Source organism: Trichosurus vulpecula, chromosome X, assembly GCF_011100635.1.
Source record: "Trichosurus vulpecula isolate mTriVul1 chromosome X, mTriVul1.pri, whole genome shotgun sequence".
Taxonomy (NCBI): Eukaryota; Metazoa; Chordata; class Mammalia; order Diprotodontia; family Phalangeridae; genus Trichosurus; species Trichosurus vulpecula.
In genome coordinates, this window is record NC_050582.1 from 40853572 (window position 1) to 40874537 (window position 20966).

Sequence of the window (20966 nt, forward strand, 5' to 3'; positions counted from 1 at the left end):
AGGGTTGGAATTGGACTTCCCAACAGGGCCAGAATGTAAAGAAGAGATGTGACATGTTATCCTTTATAAGTTCTTTTGAACCTGAAGAAAGTAGGCAATATATTTATTATATGCTAATACAACTTAGCAGTTGTATGCTTCGTTTTGATTACTTTTTTCTTCATCCTTTCTTATTTAATTTATTTGAAAGGAGAGAGCTTGGCAGTAGAACAAAGTCCATATACTGTTTATTGATTGAGGTTATAAAGTAATGATTGCCATGGTATTTAGAAAGAATATAAGTCCTTGGTACTTCAAAAGAGCTGGAATTTCATTTCTGTGAGCACTCCTCCCACCAATACAGATTGCAACCCCTCCAGGCCTTACTTAGAAAGCCTTCCTTAGTTGTTCTGGCCAGAACAGTTCATCACCTGGTAGCTCACCTTCTGCTGCTGAAATTTGCCAACCCAAACTGACTGGTCCTTGGAAGACAGAAGTACTTTGCTACTGGGCTTGTACGTGAAACCTTTCCAGTTTGGGATAGTACCTGTCCGACCTTGTGCAGTTTTGGCACAGCCTTAGAGAGCCTCTATGCCAAGGGCAATGGAAGCCATCAAGGGAGGGCATGGACTCTTTCATTTGTGAATTTGTATCGCTTACACCTAACCCAATACCTGGCATCTAATAGGTGCTTAATAAATGCTGCTTGAATTGACTTGATGAAGCATCAAAATAGGATGAATGGTGAAACAATGGAGATGGGAACATTTAATAGTGTATCGCGTATACAGTTCCCTCTCCTTTCCAAAGGGCTTGGTAACAATACAAATTTAAGATTAGTTTTTTTGTTTTTTTTTTAAGGAGAAGAAAATAAGAAAAAGCCAAAGGGCTCAATTTAGTCCCTTTCTGTTCTCCTGCATAAAGAGATTTTATGCAAAAATCATAATGCTAATTTTGCTTGAATAATAGCTGGCTGTTCCTCCCACTCATGCTTTGCCTTAATTATATAAATAATTAAATATTTATATCTTATATAAGAGGATTTGAGAACCAAATTTATTTAGTTGCTGCAGTCTAAACTGAATTGATTAGTCTAGAAGATAGAGAGATAGAGAAAAAGAGAAAGCAAGAGAGAGCACACACACACACACACACAGACACACACACACACAGACACACACAAGTGCTAAGTAACATTTGGCTTATATGGTAAGAAGGCGAACACCAGGAAGGTGCTTTTCTATGTGAGTGAATTGTATGTGGTTCATTTGCCCTCTCAAAGCTGTGTTAAGGAGGCTCATGTTGTTTTGGGGGGAAAAAACCTCATTAAAATTGGATTTAATTAAACTAGGCAGATTATAAAAAATCCCCTGTGGGCTACTCATTCAATCCTTCTTCATTCCTCATTTCCTTCCAGTTTAGTTCTTCAGAAATGGTATTGTGTACTTTTAACATTGTCACCATCTCCACACTTGGCTCTTTGAATGTTAATCCCCCCAACCTTTTTAATTCCTTCTCTCCCCACTTCTACTGTCAGAAGGGGAACGTTTTTAAGGTACAAAATAAGAGAAGCTTTTCCTTTTTTTAATGACTTAAGTATAGTCAGCACCCCTATTTTAATTGTTATACAGCATATACATGAGTTTTGTTGTTTAATCCCTTTCTTGTTACAGGAATTCATGGGTCCCCATCAATTTGTCCATTTGAGAAAGTTGAAAGGCAGCCTTGGAGTCAGGAAGACCTGAGTTCAAGCCCCACTTCTGATGCCCATTGCAGTGTGGCCGTAGGCAAGTCGTGATCTCTCAGTGCCCCAGGCAATTCTCTGACTAGAAATTACTGAGCAGGTGCCCTTCTGGATTGCTGGGGGGAATTTGCTCACTGGGAGTTCTAATGAAATCTTGGGTCTGGACCAAAAGCCCCCCAAAGCACAGTAGAGTGGAGAGAGCATTGGATTTGGAGTCAGAGGACCCGGGTTTGAATTCTGACTCAGATCCCTGTGTGACCTTGAGCACGTCTCTCTCATGATCATAGAAGCATAGATTTAGAGCTGGAAGGGCCCTTCAAGGTCACTTTATTGGGACCCAGAGATACAGAAGAGCTGGTGGGCTTTGGTAGAAAGAGATTTAGAGATGAGGCCCCAAGCTCAACCACCAAGGTACCTTCTGGGCCTCAGTTTTCTCCTCTGTTAAATGAAGAGACTAAATTGGATGACCTCTGAGGTACCTTCCAGCTCTCATTCTATGCTCCTATGATGGTGACTTGGCCAAGGTCACACTAGTGGCAGAACTAAAATATTAGTCTTTTGTAGACATTGCCATAGTCCTCAGGTTATTATACAGCCTTTATAGCCAGAAAAAGGGGAAGGATGAATGAGGCAGCAACTAGCACAGGGCTTTCTTCTCAGAATGGAAGCCTACTAATTGTTGCTGACAAAGGAACCTGACACTCCTTTGAAGCTGAGAGCCCCTGTTGATGCTATCTTTGATGTTGGAACAGTTTGTGAAATTGAAATTCTTTGCTTTGTCCATTTTCTAAATCCCATAGATTCTCCTCCTTTTTAAATACCTCTTCTGGAATGAGTGAGAGGGCACATTCAGTAAGGAGGTATTTCTGGTAGCTGAGCCTGGCTCAGGGCCTGATCTGGCTGTTGTCTGGGACCAGCCTCAATAAATTCAGAGAGGTTCCTCACCATACTGGTGACAGAAGATGGAGTTTTCCACCACAGCCACTGTGGACGCCTCACTCCTCAATGAGGGAGGAGTTATGATCCGAGCTAGTGGAGGCAGTACCCACACTGATAAAATTGTAGATCTTTGAAGTATTGAATTAAGAGACTGAATTAGCCTGTAATTATTTTGCCTCACCAAGAAAAATAACTGAGTCACTGGACCACGTTTATCTAATTACTAAAGCTTGTTTAATAGTGAAGAATAATATAGTATTTTCCGTAATAAGGTACTTCAACTCCTCCCTGGGATCATTTTTTAAAATTAGGGGACAGGGCAATGGGTGTTAAAATCAGTTAGAAAACATGCTCTCAGATCCTCATAAGTATATCTGGATCGAGAATATGACTGAGCAACAAAAATTATAACTTGAATAGTTCTTACTGAAATCTTTCATTCTTTCCTTTTTGGCTTCCATTTGTTTGATATTCTGGGGAGGGGAGTGGGGGCACATTTTTGTGCTTAAGAGTTCTGTCTATTTGAAAAAATGGAAAAGGCATAGAGAGATCTGATATTAAGCTTTTGTCTATGATGTTACATTCCCCCCTCCCCCCAATCTGACTATAAGCCATTTGTGCAAATAGGAAGGTTCTTTGGGGGAGATGATGGTTGGGGGCTGTTGGTTTCCTTCTCTCAGTGCCACAGAGTTGTGGTCATCACCAGCCTGCTGAAGAGAAGAGGTACCATAGCAAAATGCCTTCAACTCTGTATGCCAGATCCTGCCATCATTGCCAGGTTATCCCAGTTTCCCTAGTGATTATATGGAAAATCAAACTTTCATGGGATCTTAGATTCAGAACTAGAAGATACCTTAGAGGCCATCTAATCCAACCCCTTCAATTTATAGAGACAGAAACTGAGTCCCATAGAGGTGAAGTGATTGGCTCAAGGTCACATTTAGGATCCTAGATCTAGAGCTAGAGGAGACATTAGAAGCCATTTAGGTCAGCTCCCTCATTTTACACATGAGGAAACCAGGCACAGAGTGGTCAAGTGACTTGCCCCAAGTCAATCAACAAATATTTTTAAAGTACCTACTACATGCCAGGCATTGTGTTAGGCACCAAGGATACAATAGAAAGAATGAAACCTTCTTCAGGAGCTTTTATTCTAATGTAAATGGCTTCTGACTCTGTTTCCCTAGCCACTATATCAGGGGTGGAGAACCTGCTGCCTTGGGAGGCCACATGTCACCTTCTAGATCTTTAAGTGCAACCTTTTGATTGAATCCAAATTTTACGGAATCAAATCAGATTTGTTCTCTAAAATTTGGATTCAGTCAAAAGGCCACACTTAAGGATCTAGAAGGCCACATGTGGCCTCAAGGCCACAGGTTCCCTACCCCTGCACTATGCCATACTTTGATTCTTCTAATTCCTTAGAATGGGTAATGAAAGTGGGTGAAATTCTGGTCATCTTATTGTATCTTTTGAGTAAGCGGTTTGTATTTGGTATCTGGAATTCCATAGTTGGAAGTGAAATTTTCCTGAAGAATTTCTGAGACAAACTAGATGAATTTGGTTTCTTGCAAGGCTCTCAAAGTGCCCATTTGTGTGAATTGTTTTAACCCACAGCTTGGAGCTTTTTGATAACAGCATTAAGTAGATACAATAGCCTAGGGAGAATCACTGCCTTCTAGCATAGCTTGGAAATCACTAAAGGTTGGAACATGAAGAGCTGATTATTAATGGAAATGGTCAAAAAGAAGAAAATTATTTTTGCAGGCACTATGGGTTAGAGGGCATCAACTGAAAAAGCATTTAGGCTGGAATGATAAATGAAATTGTATTTTAAAACTACCAAAGGTACTTTCCATGTATATAATTTTTGATGCCCTTTTGGCTTTATATCACATTAATTTCTGAATATAGCCTTCCCCCACTCTTGGAGCCATCCTGAAGGTATGTTTTAAAGGAAAATTACTGTGTTTAAAATTGTTGTTTTAAAATGTCACTTTTAATAATGGAGGATGAGCTTAAACAGTGTCTGTGCTTTGGTTTGCCTGAAAAGCACTCAAGTACCGTGACTTCAGTTATGTTAAGTAGTGAATTAATAGAGAGATTTTGTGGCCCAACAGAAAGAGCACTGGATCTGGAGTGACTGGACCGAGTTCCAGTTCTTATTCTGCCATTGCTTTATGGGTGACTTTGGACAAGTCTCCCCACCTCTCTGGGCCTCAGTTTTCCCATCTGTAAAATGAAGGAGTTGGATTGGATGGCCTCTGAGATCCCTTCCAGTTCTAAGGCTCTGATTCTCTGAACCAAAGGGTTTTTTTTTTTTTTGCTTATGTTTACTGAGTCTGTATCCTGTGAATTTACAAGGAGATATTTTTTTTTGAATTGCTTAAATTAAAAAAAATCAAAAACCTTATTTAATTTTTTTCCTCCTGTAGGTTTGAGGAAGTTGATGTGGTTTTTAGTAATCTTTGTTGAAATGATGACTTAATAATTAAATTTTTTTTCTTAAAGGAAATCTATTCTTATTAGGAATGTAAGTCACTAAATGTGTTTCAGTTATTGTCATTGACAGTTGAGCTGAGTCTCTTGTGATAACATTTGTGTTTTATTGCTTCAGCTAAATTGGTAATCACTGAAGTTTAGATTTGTTTTCTCTGATCTGGCTTTGGTGAGGTTGATTTAAAGTGAGCGTGATGCCTGCAGGAATGAACAGCCTCATTTCGTAAAAGAAGACAAAAGGTCATTTGCTTTAATGAAAGAGACAAGAGTGGAAAATCTCTATAGTGGAGGATGTTACTGTCACATTTTGTAAAATGTATGAGAGTGTATAATGCAGTAGAATAATACCTGATAATACATTTTGGGAAGATCTTATTTGCCAGTTATAGGTTAGGGGGTAATTTTGTTTTAAATTACAAAGTAGGCTATAATAGAACAAAATAATCATTAGGATGATTTGGGTTTTAAATTGTTTTCCCCTTAAACAAATTAAACCTTACCTCTCCCATCATATATGCAGACTTATTTTCTTCCTTTCCATCTGAGGCAGTCATGAAGATAATTTACAACTTTTCTTTGTGTACTTTTTTGCTTGCCTGCTGCCATGCTCTGAGTGGGGCAGAACAGCAACAGCTCTGCAGGGCTGGGTATAACAGAGGGATGGATGCCAAAGGGACATCTGCAAGGATAGTGGTAATGGGCTGTTGTGACTAGGAACCAAGGGGAGCTGGAGCCCAATCCTGTGGATGCTGCCAGACCTAGAAAGTAGTGGGATGAAGAGTGTTTCCTTGGCCTCTTTGAGGGGTGGGGTCCCAGATAAGGAGCACAGTCTGCCATATAGCATGGGAGGGATGGGAAGTGTACTGAAAGATAAGGCAAAGATGTTAGTGGGTATATAATCTCATGGCTGGCAAGTATTCTTGAAAGGCTCACAGGTGGACTCTGTCTAAATTGTATTGAAAAGATTTAAGCTTCAAGAAGTGTATTTGTGTTTTTACAGAAAACAGGACTGTCTCATCAGGACCTAGTTTATTAACTGTTTTCCTGGGAATAGTGTGCGTTGCAGCTCTGATGCTACCCACCTTGGGAGAAGTGGAATCCCTAGTGCCTCTCTACTTCCATTTAAGTGTGAATCAGAAATTAGTAGCTGCTTATGTCTTAGGTAAGTATATTTTTCTAAGTTACATTTTGGGGTAAGCTTACGGAGATAATTTTTATGGTTTGTGCTTTATTTATTTATTTTTTTTTCGAAAGACCTGGATGGAGACTGGACTCAAAGGAACTTTCACATGAAGTGTTTCCTAAGGTTTGCTTTCTCTTGGTTCCTATTCACTCGTTTCTGCTTACATTGAATCCTGTTAGGGATGTAAAGTAATACTAGATGCCTGGTGCCATTAGGTTGGTATCCCAATGCATTTGTACAACTCACTCTTCTCCTTTATGATCATTCTCATGGTAGAAGATTTGTATAAAATATGCCTGAAGGTATGCATGTGGTACTGGCCTCTCTTCTTTACCCTGCCTCTATCGCCCTCATCAAACTGTGTGAAAACTACATGCCTTCTTGCAATTTCCTATAGATTAGTTAACCATTTCTGATTTAAAATAGTCTTTTTTTCTTAGCGTGATTCTTAGCAAGTGAAGCATCTGTCTTGTTTCCTAAAAGCCAGCTAATCTAAAATATCCCAACTTGAGAGAATGCCAAACCAAAATTGGGCTTCCCTTTCCTTCTGTCATGACTGGCAGGAGTGTGAGTTTATGCCCTGTGCCATGAAGGGTTGCTTCCCAGCCACTGTGGTACTGTGTAGACAGGACTGCATTGGTAAGGAATGGCTAAAGATTGCACAGTTAGATAGTACGGGATGCTCTCAATGCCCAGTATGGACAGGTCTGGCAAAAGTTAACGTCTCCTTCCTTGAATCTAATATGCAGGGGGTAGTTTGGGCAGTGTAGATCACTTGGAGATTAGCACCTGGCCTTGTTGCAGACACTGTAGTACATCTCTCACTGCAGTCTCTGATTCCCTACACTCTTGGCTCCTATATCACATGGTTAGTGCATTTTGAACATGGAATCAGGTAAAAATCCAAAGTCTTTTTCATTTGAACTGTTGTCAAGCCAGCTCTGTATTCTATACTTAAGCAATTGATTGTTTATTTTTTTTAATCTAAGCATAAGACTTTATATTTATACCTACTAATGGCATCTTGTAAGCTGGTCCATCTTTCCAGCTTGAGATCTCTTTGTCTCCGAATTCTGTAATGCATTTTATGTTGTCCCTTCCAGTTTCGTCACCAGCAGCTTCGATGAGTATGCCTTCTTCTTATCATTCAAGTTTTAGATAAAAATGTTAAACAGGACAAAGCCAAGTCCTCTAGCACCCACTGGAGCTTTTCCTTTAGATTAGGAGTTCTGGGGGGTCTGGGGACAGATTCCAAGGGGTCTGAGAACTTGGATGGGAAAAAAAAATTCCCTCTTTATTTTCATTAACCTCTCACTGAAATTGAGCATTTCCTCCAATTATGAATGGAGGCACCAAACTATTAATCTGAGAAGGAAAGGCTCCATAGGCTTCATCAGTCATGGGCCAGAGAAGATGAAGACCAAGAAAAGATGAAGAAGCCCTTCTTGGGGTTCCCAGTGATTCCTTACTCAGTACTCTGGGCAGTATTGTGTTACTGATGAAGAATTCCCCTAACTCTGCTACCATCCAGCCTGGCCCTCCGATGTACGTGGTTTGCCTAAGTACTTTCCCAGATTCACTAGATAACTCTTTGACCCAATGCTTGGTTTCTAGCTGTGTAGGCCTAACCATTTTGTCTCACAGACTAACAGAAGGCAGGTTATGAAGTTCCATTTTGGTCTGATTTCATGTAGAACTTGTGAGATAGCTTTCAGTGCTTTTACATATCTGTTTTCATATATATAACACCCCATGAGAATGGAAGACAGAGGTTTTTGACATTTGAGAAACTGAGGCTTAGAGACAGTAAGTGGTATTGCCTGATTCCCAACTCAGAACGCTTTCCACTAAAATGCTATTGTCATTAGGTAAATGGCAGATGCCGTGAGTCCAGTCTCAGGCTGACTCATTACTACCTCCTTTTAACTTCTAATAAAGAGTTTAATTGGAACTAAGTTGTGAGTTGGTAAAAGAGTCTTTAAAATCAGCAATATGCCTAAGTACGTCAAGGATTTGTGACTTTTGTCAGCTACTTCCTCCACGGATACCCATCGCACCCTGCAGTAACTTAGTAGATAGGCTTTGAGAGTTGCCTGTACAGAGATAGCAACCAGGATGCTGAAGGGATGGGACTCCCTATCATGTCGGGAATGGTTGAAGGAATTGGGCATGTTTAGCCTAGAGAGAAAACTCAGGGGGACATGATAGCTGGCTTTAAGTATTTGAAAAGCCAACATATGGAAGAGGACACTAGCTTTGTTCTGCTTGGCTCCAGAGGGGAGAGGCTGCAGATATGTGAGCTGTCCAGAAGTGGGATGGGCTACCAACTTCCAGAGGTGGCTTCCCCCCTTTGGAGGTCTTTTTCAAGCAGAAGCCAGATGACCATTTGCTGGTACGTTATAGAGTGGATTCTGACACTGTGGACTCACCCTCTGATTCCTGGGTTTCTCTGACAATGTACTCTTCCATATTGTTCTTCTTTGTCTCTGCCTAGCATATCTATGTCTCCTTTGCAAGTTCCTTCTTGTTCTTTCCCCCCTCAAACATGGGTGTCCCCTAAGGTTCTGCCCTTGGCTCATCTCTTCTGTGTCTACACTTTCTGCTTTGACTATCTCATCCACTTCAATTAGCACCTATCTGCAAATAAGTCCCAAACTTATATCTCTACCCCCTGACCCCTGGCCCAGAGTTCCAGTTCCATATTTTCAACCCCCTCTTGGATATTTGTGCCTAGATGATGTCCAGCTAGTACATTAAACTCAACATATCTAAAATGGAACTCATTGTCTTCCCCCTGAGAGCTGTCCCTCCCGCTAACTTCTCTATGTTGATGCCACATCCGTTTATCTCCCTGTGTCTGGGATGTCCTTCTCCATCTTCACCTACTGAATATCTATTCATTTTTAAAGCCCAATTCAAATGTTCCTTTTTCCCGGAAGCTTCCCCTGCCGGGTCCCTTCTCCTGAGCTTACATAGTACATAGTACTTCTTTTTCAACTTGCTAATGTTGTTTGGCAGTGTGGGTGGAGAGCTGACCTTGGAGTCTAGTCCTACCTCTGACGTGCATATGTGCTGTGTGACTGTGGACAAGTCACCTAACCCCAGGCAAATCTATCAGACTAGTGTTACAGTGTAGGGGCTGCTCTGTATTGGTAAAGGGAATTTCCATACCCAGGTTTCTCCATACTGATGAAATTGCGGGCTGGATGTTCCGCCCCTTCCCCTCCTCCAGTGCAGTCACTAGACTGCAAACTTCCTACAGGGCAAAGACTTTGTCTTCTCTAAATGTATTTCTTCAAGGTCTAGCACAGCGCTCTGTCCATAGTAGGCATTTACTAAATGTTTGCTGATTGGTTAGGAGGAGGAAGAGAAAAATTCTAATCCAATGTAAAAATTTCTAATCTCTACTAACAGATCTTTCTTTGGATCTTCTGTTATATGAATAAATGAAAAACTTAGGGTGAACCCAACAAGTTTAAAGGTTTGAGACTTCAAGGCCCTACCTCTCTAAAAAGCTTTCCCTCAGCCACTGGAACTGGGAAGAATAAAAGAGGCATGTTTTGAAGAGACTTCTAGGCTCATAACTGCAGATCTGCAGAGAGGCTTCAGAAGCCGTCTATGGTTCCACTCTCCCCTTTTACAGATGAGGAAACCAAAGCTCACTCTAAAGGCCTTGGCCCAGGTCACCCCGGGAGGAAGGAGGTGAAGCCAGGCTCTGCTTCCAGAGTTGGGGCTCTTTCCATGACTGCCACTGCTTCGCTTCCATTACTGGGTCTCCATGGACCTAAGAGTGTGTGCCTAGGCAGTTGTTGGATGCTGTCTAAAGATGTTTAGTTATCGAGTCTGTGAGCACAGGCAGTGATCTTTCTGAGACAACCATTCTGTGAGGGTTACTAGCACCCAAGGGTCTGCAGATAATAGCATAAAGAAGGGCTATGTACGGCGGAATTCTTTGAAGAAGGTATTCAGTCGGCACACAGTGAGGGTGCTTTGATACTACTGTCACTCAGGCTAAGAGCTGTCAGCCCTGTCTGGGTGAGGCAGATTTGAAGAGGAGACGGCTCCTAGTAGCCCTTGAGAAAACAAAAACATCTTTCTCCACTACTTGTGTGGACAAGGCTGGTCATGGCCTGCTGTATCCTCTCTGACCTTGTGTTTTTGATCTTCCCCCTCTCTGCTACTGGCTCCTTCCCCTAAGCTTTCAAAACTGCTCAATTATCCCTAGTCTTCAAAACGAATCAATCAGCAAGCACTTATTAAGCTCTTATTATGTGCCAGGCACCTCACTAAGCTCTAAGAATACAAAGAATGGCCAAAACAAGTCTCTGGCCTCACATTTTAATGGGGGAGACATGTAAATAAAGAAATGTACAAAGTAGATGGAAGGTGACTTTGGAGGGGAGGGGTCAAGCAATTGGAAATGGGGGACCAGGAGAAGGTGATGTTTGTATTCTGTCTTCTTTGGTTTATTTATATTGAATCTTGAAGGAAGCTGGAGACTCTAAGACTTGCAGGTGAGGAGGGAGGGCATACCAGGCAGGAGGGACAGCCAGTGCAAAGATAGGAGGTGGAGGGTGGTTTCCAAGGAACAAGTAGGCCACTGTAGCTAGTTCACAGACCATGTAGAGGGGAGTAAAGTGTAAAAAGACTGGAAAGGAAGGCCAGAGCCAGGGTGTAAGGAGCTCTAAATATCCAGCAGAGGACTTTTTATTTGATAATCCTGGAAGTTATTGAATAGAAGGTGACATGATCAGATCTGTGCTGCAGGAAAATCACTGCATTAGGCAGGGAAAATTTGAGACAGGAAGACCATTAGGCCATTGCAGTGCAGTGTTCTTTTACTGGGCCTCTTCCTCAAGCCATTGCCTCTTCTTCATTGATGTCATACTACTAGAAAGTAGTATGTGTTTGCTATCTACTATCTACGTCACTATCAACCTCACTTCTCAACCCCTGGCACTTGGGCTTTGTCCCAACTACTTTCCAGAAACAGCTCTCTGGAAGGTCAAGCTGCCAGTGGCCAGCAGTCAAAGGCTCACTGTCGTAGCACTTGGAGTGAGGAAGTTCAAATCCCACCTCAGATACATCCTGGCTGTGTGTCTCTCCTGCCTCAGTTTCCTCATCCATAAATCCAGAATGATAAATGCTAGCACCTAGTTCACAGGGTTGTTCGGAGGGAGTATTTGATGTGACCTCACTCATTCTAGCCTCTCTACTCCAAAATGCCCCTGTAGCCCTCCCTTTCTCAGTTCCCACCTCTGTTCCTTCTGGATTACAGGACACTTTGCTACTTCCACAGACTAAATGTTCTTGTCCTTTTGATCTCCTCCCCTCAGGTCGTTCTTCTGGGACATTGTCTTTTAATCATTCCCTCTGTACAGCCCACTTTTAATCCAATGTCTCCTCCCCCAAACACATGCTTAGGACATTCCTCTCTTAAAAAACAAACAAACCAAAAACTGTTTCCTTCATCCTACTACCCTGGAGCCACACATCTTTTCTCCTTCTTTTTGTCTGTCAGTCTTCTGGAAAGAGAAGTTCCATTCACTGTCCCCATTTCCTTAGCCTTTACTGACTGCCCTGAAATTGGGCTTTCTCTCCACTTGACTAAAAGTGTCTTCTCCAGGGCTGTTCCCCAGGGCCCAGATGCCAACTGACATGGCCTTTCTGTAGTCTTTCACTCTGACCTCTCTGCACAGTTCTATAATATGTACTACCATGTCCTTTTGGGCAGATTTCACCACTTTGGCATCCATGACACTGTGCTAATTTGATCCCCCTTCTAGTTCTTTGGTGGTGCCTTCTTTGCCTCACTGACCTTACTTTCTGTTCCTACTTCCTAACACTATAGACACAGACTCTCTCTCTCTCTCTCTCTCTCTCTCTCTCTCTCTCTCTCTCTCTCTCTCTCTCTCTCTCTCTCTCTTCCCCTCTCTTCCCCTCCCTCTCCCTCTCTCCCCCCCTACATCCCTCCTCTCCCACCCCATTAGAAAGAGCTCCTCTGGTCCTGACTGAAGCTATCACCTCTATAAGTATGGCTCTCAAGGTTACATCTTCATCCCTCACCTTTCCTGAATGGTTCCCCATCTCCACATGGACATGGACATCTTCACATCACCTCAAGCTTAACATATTTCAAACGTGACTCCTTGTCTTTGGTACCAAAGCAGCTTCCCTTCTGGCTAGTTGGCATAGAGGATAGAATTTGGGACGTGGAATCAGAAAGACCTGAGTTTGAATCCTTGCTCAGATACTTCGAGTCATTTTAACATTCAAGTCATTTGCAAGTCATTTTAATCTCTCTGTGTCTCAGTTTTCCCATCTATAAACTGGGGATAATAATAGCACATACCTCATAGAGTTCTCGTATAGAACCTTGAAGTGCTATATAAAAGCTGTCCATTTTATCATTGTTATCCCCCCCACCACCTTTTTTGTCAGCAGTATCACTATTTCCTCACTCAGAGTCTTGGAATCATCCCTGAATCTTCCTTTCTTTCCCCCATATTCTATTAGTCATCAAGGCCTATTGATTTCTTCCTTCATACTGTCTTTTTAATCTATGCCTTTCCATTCATGCCTCCCCACACTAATTCAGGCCTCATTACCTCAAGGAATAGTATAATGTAAAGACAATTTGCTCTGGAGTCTCAAATCCCACCTTTAACTTTCTCCATGACCTTGGGCAAGTCACTTTACCTCTGTGGGCCTCAGTTTCCTCATTGGAAAATGAGAAAGTTGTACTAGATGGCCTCTGGGATTCCTTCTGATGACCCTATGGCTGGAAAATTGCAGTATCCTCTTCACTGGGCTCCCTGCCTTGTTTCTGCCGCCTCACATAGTGCTTTCAGATTAATTGGCCTAACATACTACTTTGTATGTATTATTTCCCAGTTGGAAACCTTCAGGAACTCCCCATTACCTATAAAATGCAGGCTCCTCAGACTGGCTTTCAAGGCATTCCCCAATCTAGCTCTTCACCTGTCTCTTCCCCTTTCAACTCCCAACCCTCCCTTCCACAAATCATATGCTCTGGCCCAACCAGGCTGCTTTTCCTCCAGTACACCAAGGATGGTGGCACTAGTGTCCTCATAGATCCACTTGCCTTGAATCTATTGCCTTCTGCATATCAAAGGCCTTGGTGCCTTTCAAGGGTCTGCCAAGGTTCTTACCTCCACCTTGAAGCTTTGGTAAACTGTACCTTCTGGGAACACTCACTTTCTGTAGCATTTACCCTGTACACTTGGCAAATGCCCTCATGCTTTGTTTCCATACGTTCCCTGTTACCCTAAATAGAGTAAGCCCCTCAAGGCCAAGGACTACCCTTCTACTACCATGTACCTCTGTACCTACTGCATAGAGCTGACACCAATTACATATATGCTGATGACAAGATTCTGCCTTTTGGCATCTCTGGCACTACTTTCCCAAATCATGTCCACTGTTATAGCAGTTGTGCCAGTACAGAGGGGCAAATGTGTTTGTTGGTGAGAATACTGTGTCCAGATGTCCCTTGGTCTAGTTAATTCATTCTCTCTCTGGGGTTCTTATGCTGCTACGGCTCAAGACATTGATCATCTGGTAGCCAACCTTTGGTGATGAGCTTCTCTGCACTTGGCCAAGCCAGTCCTGTATGATGATCGTACCTGTGCTCGAAGCTTGCCCATCCAGCTTGGCATGGGGCCTGCTCTAGGGCTAGCTTGGCTGGCACAGCCTTTCAAGAGCCCAGGAGGTAGGAGGAGGCACTGGAGCAGGACTTCAGAGGAACATTTCCTGATGTAATTAACCCCACCCAGTGGCTGCCCTTTGTTTTAAATTGGATTTCTTTGTGTAACACAAATGTGATTTCAGCTAAATTCAATTTACTTTGACTTCTTAGTTGAGTGCCTCTTCCTATGTGTGGCTGCTTTAATCATTTTAAGTCTGAACAATCTCTCTCTGAATGGGGAATTTCTGTGAAATGCCATTTCTCTAAGATGGGGTCTTCAATTTTTGTCTTTCAGGTCTTATTACAATGGTTATACTCAGAATATGAACAAGGATGAAAATTGACTTGGGAAATAATTTTACCTTCTTCACATAATCATGACTGTGGACTGCCTTTGATTCTCATTTGGCTCATTAATATGTGACAGAAAACCTATCAGTGATTGAACATAATTGCAAAAGTGTAATATCTCTCTATCTTGATCTTTATCTCTATTGAGATAAAGATCGAGATATATCTGTATAAACTGATGTATAACTTGTATTGGAAGGACGCAGGCACATCGTGCTCATCATGTTACAGAAACCTATGATGGTTTTGTTGAGTGACTTCTGTGAAATGATTTGAAGAAATTGTCTTTTTATACCAATACCTTGTTGTACAAAAGACTTTTATTAAAGCAATGTTTGTTATTTGATTATCTTTCTCTAATTCACTTTGATTGTTAAGGTCCTGTTTGCCCTCAGGGTTAGAGGATTAGAAGGCTAAACTGATGGAAATGAAAACAACAAAACAATACTTGGGTTTATTCTCTAGCTATAAGCATTAATGTTAGAACCTCTGCCCTCTTAGTGTTTCTAAAAGTGGAATTTAAGTTAAGACTATGTGTGAAATATAATACACAGTCCTGGGGAATCTCAGACGTCCTAGGGTCTCACCGAGTACCCAAGCCAGCTGGTTCACCTAGTGAGCTAGCTAGCTAGCCAGTTGGATGGCAAACTTGAAAGCTGCTAAGGTTTTTATCAAAACAGTCACTCGATGTGGCGGTCAGGGAGGTCTCTTTCTTTGGCCTAATGGGCATCCTAAAAGGAAGCCAGGTATTAGGTTAGCCTCTTGGCCCACTGGCCTCCCCCTCTCTCTTTCCAATGCTTTATGTGTTGATAGGCAGAATAATGACTACAGCCTTTTGCTAGCCCTTGTCCCTAAGAGGCAAACCTAAGCTGGGCTTAGCAGATGCTGGGCTATTTGTTTGGTTTGGGGATTGATTACTTGCCCTAAACCTAGGCATGGGAACTGTTCCATTTCTGTCAGGTATTTTCTAGCAGTCAGGAACTAGTTGACACCAGATTTTGAGCACGCACATTTGGTACGGTTCTTTTGTTCTTGAAAAAGACGTCTTCCAGGCCTTTTTACAGACCATGAGCATGCCTTGCCACAGTTATATCTTCATCGAGTATGTTAGCATAAGCCTAAAAACATAGCTGATGGTGATTTTTGTAGGAAACGGAACTTGGCTTCTAAAAAGCTTTTGTGTATAATCTTTCATAGGCCCATTTGGGGGGGGGGGTCCAGTTTCTAGGATATATTGTTCATGTCCATAGCACTGGTCATATCATGTCTGAAAAAAAAAGCACATGAATGTAATCATAGTGTTGTGGCTGAAGGCTGGCCCTGGAGTCAGGGAGATCTGAATTCAAATCTAGCCTCTTCTGTGTCCTAGCTGTGTGACCCTGGGCAAGTCACTTAACCTCTCTGAGCCTCAGTTTCCTCATCTGTAAAATGGGGATAATAATCATACCTACCTCACAGGGTTGTTGTGAGGATCAAATGCGATAATGGATGTAAAGCATTTGCAAAGCGTTATATAACTGTCAGTTATTATTTTCTGCTCTGAACTTTGTAAAGAATCTGGAAATGATTCTGATTTCTCTGCCCAGCTCAAGTCACCACTCAAATGTGGACGAAAAGGCATATGGAGGAGAGAAATGATTTAAAGACAAAAATAAACCATATATGAATTTTACATTTAATTAAACATTTGTTTTTGGTGGTCCTTTTAATTTTGAGCAGCTTCAAGTTTGATGTATCTTATGAAACAGTTATTCCTGAGTTAAATGTGGAAAATGGGAACATTGGGGTATGTAGAGAAGCTAGAACTGACCTGGGCAACTTAATTTAAAATAACGAGGTTATAGCACACAGAGGGACCTTAGAAATCAGTTGTTTTCCAGAAGGGGAAACTGAGGCCCACAGAGGGAAAGTAACCTGCCCAACATTGTGGACAGTAACAAGCAATGGAGCCAAGGTCTTAACCCAGGTCTTTTACTTTAAATCCAATGCTCTCTCCACTGTGCCACACTGAGGCAAATGCTAGGTGTCCTAAGGTACCAGAAATGGAAGAAGTGGAACCTACCCTCAAGAAGATTGTAGTCTTCTTGGAAACACAAGGAAGAGGGTGAAAGAGCCACTGATTCAACAAACATTTATTAATACCAAGACAAGAATCCTAGAGAATCAAGTAAAAAACTACTTGAAATAATAAATAACTTTAGCAAACTTGTAGGATATAAAATAAACCTGCATAAATCCTCAGCATTCCTATATATTACTAACAGAGCCCAAGAGCAAGAGATAGAAAGAGAAATTCCATTTAAAGTTACTGTAGACACTATAAAATATTTGGGAATCGACCTGCCAAGTCAAACCCAGGACCTATATGAACACAATTACCAAATACTTTTCACACAAAGTCAGATCTAAATAAATGGAAGAACATCAGTTGCTCGTGGTTAGGCTGAGCTAATATAATAAAAATGACAATTTTACCTAAATTAATTTACTTATTTACTGCCATGCCAATCAAACTACCAAAAATTATTTTATAGAGCTAGATAAAATAATAAAATTCATCTGGAAGAACAAAAGGGCCAGAATATAAAGGGAATTAATGAAAAGAAATGCTAGGGAAGGAGGCCTAGCCATATCAGATCTTAAACTGTATTATAAAGCAGCAGTCATCAAAACTACTTGGTACTGGCTAAGAGACAGAGTGGTGGATCAGTGGAATAGGTTAGGTACACAAGATGCAGTAGTCAAGGACTATAGTAATCTACTCTTTGATAAACCCAAAGAGTCCAGCTTCTGGGATAAGAACTCAGTATTTCACAAAAACTGCTGGGAAAACTGGAAAACAGCATGGTAGAAACTGGGCATAGACCAATATCTTACACTGTATACCAAAATAAAGTCAAAATGGGTTTGCGATTTAGATATAAAGCCTAATACTATACGCAATTTGGGAGAGCAAGGAATAGTTTACCTGTCAGATTTATGGAGAAGGGAAGGGATAGAAAGCATTACAAAATGCAAAATGGATAATTTTGATTACGTTAAATTGAAAAGTTTTCGTACAAACAAGGCCAGTGCAACCAAGATTAAGAAGGAAGCAGAAAATTGGGTATTTTTACAACCAATGTCTCTGATAAAGGCCTCATCTCTAAAATATATAGAGAACTGAGTCAAATTTATAAGAATACAAGTCATTCCCCAATTGATATATGGTCAAAGGACATGAACAGGCAGTTTTCAGAGGAAGAAATTAAAAATACCTATAGTCATACGAAAAAATGCTCTAAATCACTATTGACTAGAGAAATGAAAACCAAAACAACTCTTAGGTACCATATATCTCCTGTCAGATTGGCTAACATGGCAAAAGAGGAAAATTATAAATGCTGGAGAAGATGTGGGAAAATTGGAACACTACTGCATTGCTGGTGGAGTTGTGAACTGATCTAACCATTCTGGAGAGCAATTTGGAACTATGCCCAAAGGGCTATAAGAATGTGCACACCCTTTGACCCAGCAATACCATTTCTAGGGCTGTATCCCAAAGTGATCATACCAGTGGGAAAAGGACCCATATGTACAAAAATATTTATAGCAGCTCTTTTTGTGGTGGCAAAGAATTGGAAATCAAGGGGATGCCCATCAATTGGGGAATGGCTAAACAAGTTATGGTATATGAATGTAATGTAATATTACTGTGCTATAAGAAATGAGGAGCAGATGGACTTCATAATAACCTGGAAAGACTTATATGATCTGATGCTGAAGGAGGGGAGCAGAACCAGGAGGACATTATACATGATTACATACACATTGTATCTGTGATGACTAACTTTGAGAGACTTGGCTCTTCTCAGCAATGCAAGTTCTAAGACAACTCCAAAAGACTCATGATGGCAAAAGCTATCCATATCCGGAGAAAGAATTATGGAGTCTGAATGCAGATTGAAGCAAACTATCTGCTCTCTCTCTCTCTCTCTCTCTCTCTGGTCTTATTTCTTCTTTCTCATGGTTCAATCCATTGGTTATAATTCTTCTTTACAGCTTGACTATTGTGAAAATGAGTTTAGGCCAAGATGGCAGCTGGAAAGCAGGGACCAGCATGAGCTCTCCGCCGAATCCCTCCAAAAACCTATAAAAAATGGCTCTGAACCAATTCTAGAACTACAGAACCCACAAAACAGCAGAGGGAAGCAGAGCTCCAGCCCACGACAGCCTGGATGGTCTCTGGGTGAGGTCTATCCTGCACGGAGCTGGGAGCAGAGCCCAGCGTGAGCAGCGCAGACCAACCAGACCAGGAGCCGGGCAGAGCGTGCCCTAGCGCCCTGAATCAGTGAGCTGCAGCAGTTACCAGACTTCTCAAACCACAAACACCAAGGACAACAGAGAAGGTTAGTGGGAAAAGCTGTGGGAGTGGAAGGAGTTCGTAGTTCGGCTACCACCCCGGGGGCAGCGGAGGTGGGGCAGCTACAGAACTACAGCTGCAGTTGCCTCCAGCCCCAGGCCCACCTGGTGGGAGGAATTAAGTGGCGGATCAGAGCAGGAGTGAAGAGCCTACTGAAGATCTAAGTCCAGTCCGGGTTGGGGGTTCTTGGGGAAGGAAGAGTGCTGGTGTGGTAGAGCTGGCGCATGCCCCCAAGCTTGGAACGTAGTTCTCTAAACTCTACAAGCAGTCATACCCCACTGAAAAACTCAAGGGTCAAGTTAGTTGGTTGGGAATATGGCCAGGCAGTGAAAACGCACCCAGATTCAGTCTCAGACTTTGGATTCTTTCTTTGGTGACAAAGAAGACCAAAACATACAGACAGAAGAAGTTAACAAAGTCAAAGAGCCTACAACAAAAGCCTCCAAGAAAAACATGAACTGATCCCAGGCCATGGAAGAGCTCAAAAAGGATTTGGAAAAGCAAGTTAGAGAAGTAGAGGAAAAATTGGGAAGAGAAATGAGAAGGATGCAAGAAAACCATGAAAAACAAGTCAATGACTTGCTAAAGGAGACCCCCAAAAATACTGAAAAATACGCTGAAGAAAACAACACCTTAAAAAATAGACTAACACAAATGGCAAAAGAGCTCCAAAAAGCCAATGAGGAGAAGAATGCCTTGAAATAAAATAGAGGACTTTCAAGCTTTCTCAGTGAAAAGACCAGAGCTGAATAGAAAATTTGACTTTCAAACACAAGAATCAAGAGAAGCATGAAAAGGTAATCAAGAAAAAGAACAAGAAAAAGAAATTGCAAGGGACTTACTAAAGTTGAACTGTTTTGTTTACATTCCTACATGGAAAGAGGATGTGTATGATTCATGAGACCTCAGTATTAGGGTAGCTAAAGGGTATACGCATATATATATATATATATATATATATATGCTTATGTATATATATATATATATATGTTTATGTATATATATATGTTTATGTATATATATGTATAAGTGAATGTGTATGTATATATATATGTATGTGTATATATATATAGAGAGAGAGCGGGCATAGGGTGAGTTGAAGATGAAGGGAAGATATCTAAAAGAAATAAAATCAAATTAAGGGATGAGAGAGGAATATATTGAGAGAGGGAGATAGGGAGAGATAGAATGGGGTAAATTATCTCACATAAAAGTGGCAAGAAAAAGCAGTTCTGTAGGAAGAGAAGAGAGGGCAGGTGAGGGGGAATGAGTGAATCTTGCTCTCATCAGATTTGACCTGAGGAGGGAATACCATACATACTCAATTGGGTAGCTTACCCCACAGGAAAGAAGAAGAAAGAAGATAAAAAGGGGGGGATGATAGAAGGGAGGGCAGATGGGGGTGGAGGTAATCAAAAACAAACACTTTCAAAAGGGGACAGGGTCAAGGGAGAAAATTCAATAAAGGGGGATGGGTTGGGAAGGAGCAAAATATAGTCTTTTACAACATGAGTATTGTGGAAGGGTTATACATAATGATACACATGTGGCCTATGTTGAATTGCTTGACTTCTTAGGGAGGGTGGGTGGGAAGGGAAGAGGGGAGAGAATTTGGAACTCAAAGTTTTAAAAACAGATGTTCAAAAACAAAAAAAAAAGTTTTTGCATGCAACTAGAAAATAAGATACACAGGCAATGGGGCGTAGAAATTTATCTTGCCCTACAAGAAAGGAAGGGAAAAGGGGATGGGAGGGGAGTGGGATGACAGAAGGGAGGGCTGACTGGGGAACAGGGCAACCAGAATATACGCCATCTTGGATTGGGGGGAGGGTAGAAATGGGGAGAAAATTTGTAATTCAAACTCCTGTGAAAATCAATGCTAAAAACTAAATATATAAAATAAATAAAAAAAACATAACGTTAAAAAAAAAAAACCAACAAAGAGACCAAAGAAAAAGGAAAAAAACCAACAAAAAAAAAGAAAATGAGTTTAATGTGAAGGTATATGTAGAACCTATATCAGATTACATGCTGTCCTGGGTGGGGAGGAGGAGAAAATTTGGAACTCAAAAACTTGTGAAACTAAACGTTGTAAACTGAAAATAAAAAATAAATTTTAAAAAAAGAGAGAGAGATGACATACACACACACACACACACAC

At 41.3% G+C, this 20966-nt stretch overlaps 1 protein-coding gene across 4 annotated transcripts in view; it reads left to right on the top strand.

The window, feature by feature from the left end:
• MOSPD1 (motile sperm domain containing 1) overlaps positions 1–16075 on the top strand; it is a 34258-nt gene extending 18183 nt beyond the window's left edge. The window contains exons 5-8 of one of the 4 annotated variants that reach the window (XM_036740278.1): positions 1653–1766; positions 6162–6323; positions 6416–6467; positions 14348–14749. In XM_036740278.1, the coding sequence (XP_036596173.1) occupies positions 1653–1766; positions 6162–6323; positions 6416–6467; positions 14348–14396 (377 nt within the window). In that variant the 3' untranslated portion in view covers positions 14397–14749. Of the gene's footprint in view, positions 1–1652; positions 1767–6161; positions 6324–6415; positions 6468–14347 lie in introns of all 4 variants that reach the window. The other 3 variants (XM_036740279.1, XM_036740280.1, XM_036740281.1) reach the window with 3 other exon arrangements.
• The last annotated feature ends 4891 nt before the right edge of the window (positions 16076–20966 follow it).